At 53.6% G+C, this 6920-nt stretch overlaps 1 protein-coding gene across 1 annotated transcript in view; it reads right to left on the reverse strand.

The window, feature by feature from the left end:
- PTDSS2 (phosphatidylserine synthase 2) overlaps positions 1-5614 on the reverse strand; it is a gene marked incomplete at its 3' end in the record, with an annotated part of 21138 nt that extends 15524 nt beyond the window's left edge. The window contains exons 1-2 of the mRNA XM_021710189.1: positions 5532-5614; positions 5228-5329 (exon numbers count right to left, since the gene is read on the reverse strand). Coding sequence (XP_021565864.1) covers positions 5228-5329; positions 5532-5614 — 185 coding nt within the window. The remainder of the gene's footprint in view (positions 1-5227; positions 5330-5531) is intronic.
- Positions 5615-6920: the final 1306 nt, after the last annotated feature.

A 6920-nucleotide genomic window follows, 5' to 3' on the forward strand; every position in this document is an offset into this window, starting at 1 on the left:
CAGAGTGAGACTCCAACTCAAAAAAAAAAAAAAAAACAAGCAAACAAACAAAAAGTCATCACTAAACCCACGGTCACCAGACTTTCTCCGATGATTTCTTCAAGAAGTTTTGTGTTTTGCATTTTACTTTCTGACCGAGTTTGAATCCATTCAGAACTAACTTCTGTGGACAGCGTGAGTCTGTGTCTGGACTATCTTGTGCACGCAGGTGCCCTCCTGCTGAAAAGGCGAAGAGGGCCCTTCCTCTACTGGACTGGCTCTGCTCCTCTGTCAGAGACAAGCTGACGGTATCTGTGTGTGCCTGTTTCTGGGCTCTTGATTCGGGTCCATTTATCTGTGCATCTGCTTTGTCACCACCACACTGTCATGAGGACGATAGCTTGACCATAAGTCCGGAGCCTGGGGAGTGTCAGCCTTCCAACGCTGTTCTTCCATATAGTACAGCTGCATAAAGCTTATTTATATTTTCAATGTATTGTATTTACTTATTTGTAGTAAGCACCTATATATATTTTATATGACTAAAACATGTAAGCAGGTTTCACAGACTAAGTTTTTTTTTGAGTTGGAGTCGCAATCTGTCACCCAGACTGGAGTGTTGTGGCACATCACAGCCACCCCAGCGTCGACCTGCTGGGCTCTGGTGATTCTTCCGCCTCAGCCTTCCAAGTAGCTAGAACTACAGGTGTGCGCTACCATGCTCGGCTAATTTTTAAAACATTTATTGTAGAGGCAAGGTATCGTCAAGTTGCCAGGGCTGGGCTTGAACCTGCGGGCTCAGGCAATTCACTCACCTTGGCCTCCCAAAGTGTTGGGATTACAGGCTGAGCCGCCGAGCCCAGCCTAACATACTAAATTTTTTAATGGAATGAAAAATTAATTACAGGCCCCTTAGAAGTGTCGGACTCTCCCCCATGGTCACCCACACACACGCATCAATGAACTGAGGCACATTCACGCAGCAGGAACTCCCCAGCAAGGCTGCTGAACCAGCACTGGAAGACACAATAACACCTGTGTCATGGAGTATTCTGGGTGGAAGAGGCCAGACACAGAGGAGTCCACGCTGGGCGACTCCATTGACATGAAACCAGAATAGGCGAAACAAATCCCTGTGGAAGGCTCTGTGTCTTCCAGGTCAGGTATGGAGGTCTGATGGCAGGGCCAGAGGAAAGCGAGGCATTTTCTAAATCTCCACGCAGCACCAGGCATATGGCTGTATGCGTTTGTCAAAATTCACTTATCTACTTCAGTTAGATATACATAATATTAACTATAGGTCAATATTTGACTTAAGAAGAGTGACAGAACCTGTTAGATGCATAAAAAGAACCCCGATACACAAGCTGAAATTGAGAGCTTAAGAAAAAAAAGTTAGTTTTCTAAATCTTTAACTTTAATAACATAAATATTCATTTTTAAAAACAAGGGCAACCTTGTCTAGGCGCGGTGGCTCATGTCTATAATACCAGCACTTTGGGAGTCGGAGGCAAGTGGATTGTTTGAGCCCAAGCGTTTTGAGACTAGCCTGGGCAATATGGCAAGACCTTGTCTCTACAATAAAATCAAGACATTGGCCAGGAATAGTGCTGCACACCTGTAGTTCTAGCTACTTGGAGGCTGAGGTGGAAGGATCACCTGAGCTCAGCAGGTCGAGGCTGCGGTGGCCATGAGTGTGCCACTGAACTCCAGCCTGGGTGACAGAGACTCTGCTGACTCAAAAAATAAAAAAATAAAAATAAGGGTAACCTTTAGAAGAAAAAAATAAGTTTTTCCTAGATAAGAAACCTACTTTCAAGCCAGGCTTAATGGCTCAGCCTGTAATCTCATGCTTTTGGAGGCTGAGGTGAGTGGATTGCTTGAGCCAACGGGTTCGAGACCTGCCTGGGTAACTTGGCAAGACCTCATCTCTAGAATAAATCAAAAAATTAGCCGGGCGTGGTAGCGCGCACCTGTAGTTCCAGCTATTTAGAAGGCTGAGGCAGAAGGATCACCAGAGCCCAGCAGCTCGAGGCTGTGGTGGCTGGGAGTGTGCACTGCACTCCAGTCTGGGCAACAGAGTGAGACTCCAACTCAAAAAAAAAAAAAAAGAAACCTACTTTCAGAGCCTAGACATAGTGGCTCCTGTAATCCCAAGTACTTAGGGAGAGACTGAGGCGAGAGGATTGCCCAAGAGTTAGAAACCAGCAGAGGCTGGGCTCGGTGGCTCAGCCTGTAATCCCGCGCCTTGGGAGGCTGAGGTGAGTGGATTGCCTGAGCCCGTGAGTTCGAGACCCACCTGGGCAGCGAGACTTCATCTCTACAATAAATAAAAAAATCAGCTGGGCGTGGTAGCATGTGCCTGTAGTTTCGGCTACTCGGAAGGCTGAGGCGGAAGGATCACCGGAGCCCAGCAGGTCGAGGCTGCGGTGGCCGGGAGCAGCCACTGCACTCCAGTCTGGATGACAGAGTGAGACTCCAAAAAAAAAAAAAAAGAAAGAAATCAGCAGAGGCAACATAGTGAGACCTCATTTCTACAAAAAAATTGAAAAATTAGCCGGGTGTGGTTGCATGTACCTGTATTTCTAGCTACTCAGGAGACTGAGGCAGAAGGATCACTTAAGATAAGGACGTTAAGGCTGTAGTGAGCCTCACGTGAGCATATCACTACACTCCAGCCTGGGCAACAGTGAGACTGACTCAAAAAAGAAGAAAAAAAACTATTCTCAGGGTGCCGAGTAGCTCCCACACATTAGACTCAAATCAGCCCCACAGCCTCCGGGATGCCTGCCCAGGAGCACCCAGTCCCAGTGCAGGTGCCATGTGGCTACAGGACTCCTGGGTGAAGCAGTGCAGGTCCAGAGTGCGTGGTGATAACGGATGCAGGACAGATGCACCACAGCAATTTCACTGTAAGCAGCAGCAGAATGGTGGCCAGTGCTGGGTGACCAGGGGCAGCTGGAGCTTTCCAGAACATGCCAGGACCAGGTCAGTACCGCCAGCGGAATTATAGGGCCAGGAGGGGCAAATGGTTCTGTGCTCTCAAGAGGGCTGAGGGGTCAGAAAATATGAGCTGGAAAGATGGGTGGTGTCCCTAAAACACAGGAGAGAGTATCCAAGGCTCCCGGAGTCCCGTCCTATGACTTCCTGACTCTCTCAGTGAACATACCCAGGAGACAGGGGCTCACCCCAGAAAAGACAGGAAGGCAGAAGGACCCAGGACCTCACGTCAGGGGAGCTCAGGAAAGAACAGTGGCTGGTGAAGGTGGACGTGCCCACACGGGGCCATAGCTGCTTCCCGTTAGGGGGTCTACGTTCCTGCCCCTCTGGGTCCGGATCATCCAGCGCCTGGGCCTTGGAGGGCAGGGCCTGGGAGGCGACTCTGAGGTGCAACTGGCAGGAGTCCGGTGGATGCCCCGGGGGCAGTCCCGGATACACCTGTCCTGGCTGCTCTTCTGAGAGATCTTCCTTGGGACAATTCTTGCCCAGTGACACAGGAACTGCTCATCTCTGGCCTAATTCTTCTTGTCATACGGTACAACTTTTGGAGGTGTGACCAAGTCTTGCTTCTTGTTGCTCCCTGCCCCATGGTGCCCGGCAGACCCTCCACATCCAGGTGCTAAGGGATTCAAGAAAAGACCACATTCCCTCCAGGCCACAGGGGTTCCCTATCAACGCCTCACTGCCTCTACATCACAGCCCAGCATCCCTAGGCGGTCCACAGGGACCCAGGACACCAAGCACAGACCCAGGTGGCCACCAGCAGGGGCCTGAAGTGCAAGGCAAGCTCTCACGTCCACCTCCGGACTCTCTTACCCAGTGCACACCCACACCGTGTGACTCCGCACAGCCTGCCTGGGGCGGGCGGGGGAGCGAGCAGGGCCCCAGGCAGGCCATGCAGAGGCAAGGGGAGCAGCGGGGGTGCTGGCACCTGAGACCTCGAAAACAGAGGAGCCGACTGGGAGCCGGGTGCTGGCGAGATGGGAGGAAAGCCCAGAGCGTGGAGCCAGAGCAGGACGGGGAGGCCCAGGAGGGAGAGGGTGCCTGCGTCTCACAGGGGAGGACAGAGGACCAAGTTCACTGGGGAGCGGATCCAGGCCCCCCGAAGCACCTTCTAAGTAGGAATGACCAGCTGACCTGAGGCGACTGGCTCGGTCATGGGGTCTGCTGTGGGTGGCTCTGAAGTGTCCATATAGCCGGGCTGGGCATACTCCTGTGTCCCAGGCCCGCCAAAACCTGTGAGAATGCCATGATGCTCACCCCGCACCCGACCACCCTATCTAGTTCCCACAAGGACATGAGGACCCTGCTTTCCTAAAAAGCAAGTGCTGGCCCAGAATTGCCACGACAGTGGAAGTTCCACAAGCCCCAGACCTCCCCCAACCACAGTCAACCCGAGGTCCCAACAGGACAAGCCTCCAGTGCCTCCCTCTAACTCCATCCCCACCCTGGGGCCGGTCTGCACACCCCTCTCTGGATCCCTCCTGCCATCCAGCCAGAATGAGTGGGGCCTGAGTCCTGATGGTGGTGGCTGGCCTTGAGGGCTGGACACCCATGAGAGGACAGAAGAGAATGGGAGGTGAGTCTGTCACATGTAGAACACCCAGGATACACGAACGTGCTCTGAAACCAGCTCATCTTCTACATATACTTGAGACTGGCCTCAGAATCTGTGGAATCCAGGCAAAGGACAAACCTAGATCAGCCTGTCTGCAGACAACTCCGAAGAGACAGTGTACCCCTTACTGACCCCAGAGGTGTCCATCAGACAATTGCCTGGCGGCCTGAAGTGGGTTGAATTCCAGAAAGATCAGTGTCAACACTGGCACAGAAGAGCCACACCAGCTGCCTGGGGAACCGCCACTGGCAGCCACGAACCCTGCACCTGGAGATGCCCATACTCAGAGGTTCCAGCACTGAAGGCCACAGCATGCTCCAGCCTCTAAAGATGTAAAATGTAGCAACAAGGCAGAGCAAGCTGCAGGCCACACGGAGAGGACATGGGCTCTGGGGAGCCAGCGAGAGGCAGGATGGGGCTGCCAGGCTGCAGACGAGGATGGCACGCAGCACCACAGGCCTGTAAGACACTACAGAGGGTGCCCGCTGCATCCGGTGGACACCGGGGAAAGCCCCCTGAGACCCTGGCCAGGCCAAGCACAGCAGAGACGTCATGGACCACCACCTTCGCCACCCCCGCACCCTGGCACCAGGCACCAGCACAGAAAGCAGGGCGAGGAGGGAGGGTTACCTCTTGGTGTTGTAGGCCGTGTCCTGCGGTGTCTCCTCCAGCAGAGTCACGTAGCCCAATGCACAGGTGAGGATGAACAGCACGGTCAGGGTGTGGGCTCGCCTGGAATCCAAACATGCACAATGTCATGTCAGAGCTTGAACAGCGTTGCTGCACACTCAGGCACCAGGCAGGCCAGGCACCTCTACATGAGCAGAGAGCTCAAATTTCACCCTGCAACCCCCAACGCACACCTGGCCAGGGCCCCGGCTGGTGGCTCCAGACAACACCGTGTCTGCTGGCCATCAGGCTGAGACCCACCCACAGGAGGCTGGACGAGAGCCCTGTGCTCCCAGGGAGCCCAGACCGCTGCTCAGAGGCCAGGTGGGCACGTGCCGCCACCGGCATCTGTAGCAGGTGTCCACGGCTAAGAGCGACCAGGCAATAGGGAACACGGCAATCTTCACTGGCAAGACATGCTGAGAGGACCAGCCTCTTGGCTTGAGAAGTAAGGTCTGAGAGATTCAGGACGGCAGCCAAGAAACAAAGCTGGGAAGGGACACCAGGACCCAGACGGAGAAGGGCACGTGTCCCCAACAGGGTCGCCTACCCACCAGAGCCTGCGGAGGACCACTGCCCAGCTGGAGGGAGGCTGGCCTCAAGCCCCCTCCTCTGGCTTAGCCTTCAGAGCTTGAAGAAGGCTCTCTTGTCCCATCCCATCCCTAGGGGAAACGCCTCACTTGGAGACAAAGCCCACAGGCAGCTGGGGCCCAAACTGCGGAGCCAGCCACCCCAGACCACCAGCCGTGTGCGACACTCGCCCAAGACCCCTCTGCACAACTGCCTGCGACGGAGTCGGAGACCAGGTCTTGCTACGCTCACCTAAATGAAGGCCCGTCAGACCTCCAAGGACAGCATGAAGACTACGTGAACAACACACAGCAAGCTTGTGCCCGGACTCGCATCTGTGAAGCAAATTATCACAAGTAACAGTTGTACCGGAAAGAAAGGAAAAATCTAGCCTCAAACTGGGAGAAGATACTCACAATGCCACATCTGATGAAGGACTATGCATCCAGAACATATGAAGAACTCTTACAGTGCAACAAGGCCAACAGTCTAATAAAAAGTAGGCAGAAAATGGAACTGACACTTTGCAAAGAAAATACACAGATGGGCTGGGGCTGGTGGCTCAGCCTATAATTCCAGCACTCTGGGAGGCTGAGGTGAGTGGACTGTCTGAGCCCATGGGTTTGAGACCAGCCTGGGCAACTTGGTGAGACCTCATCTCTACAATAAATAAAATTTTAAAAAATTAGCCAGGCATGGTGGCACATGCCTGTAGTTCCAGCTACTTGGAAGGTTGAGGTGGAAGGATTACCTAAGCCCAGCAGGTCGAGGCTACAGTGGCTGTGAGCATGCCACTGCACTCCAGCCTGGGCGACAGAGTAAGACTCCAACTCAAAAAAAATACACAAATGGCCAAAAAGCAAATGAAAAGATGTGGCGCATCACTGGTCATCACGGAATTAACGCTGCGATAAGATACCAGAACGTGTCCCAGAGAATGGCTGAAAGGGAACACTCCCAACCCCAGGAGCTGACGAGGCACGGGGCAATGGGATGATCCCCACATCTGCAGGTGGGCTGCCAGACGGACGGTCCCTCGGAGAAGCAGTTTGGCAGTTTCTGACAGAGTTGTCAGACGTCCACT

Source organism: Carlito syrichta, unplaced genomic scaffold (assembly GCF_000164805.1).
Source record: "Carlito syrichta isolate Samal-C Ts95f unplaced genomic scaffold, Tarsius_syrichta-2.0.1 Scaffold288260, whole genome shotgun sequence".
NCBI lineage: Eukaryota > Metazoa > Chordata > Mammalia > Primates > Tarsiidae > Carlito > Carlito syrichta.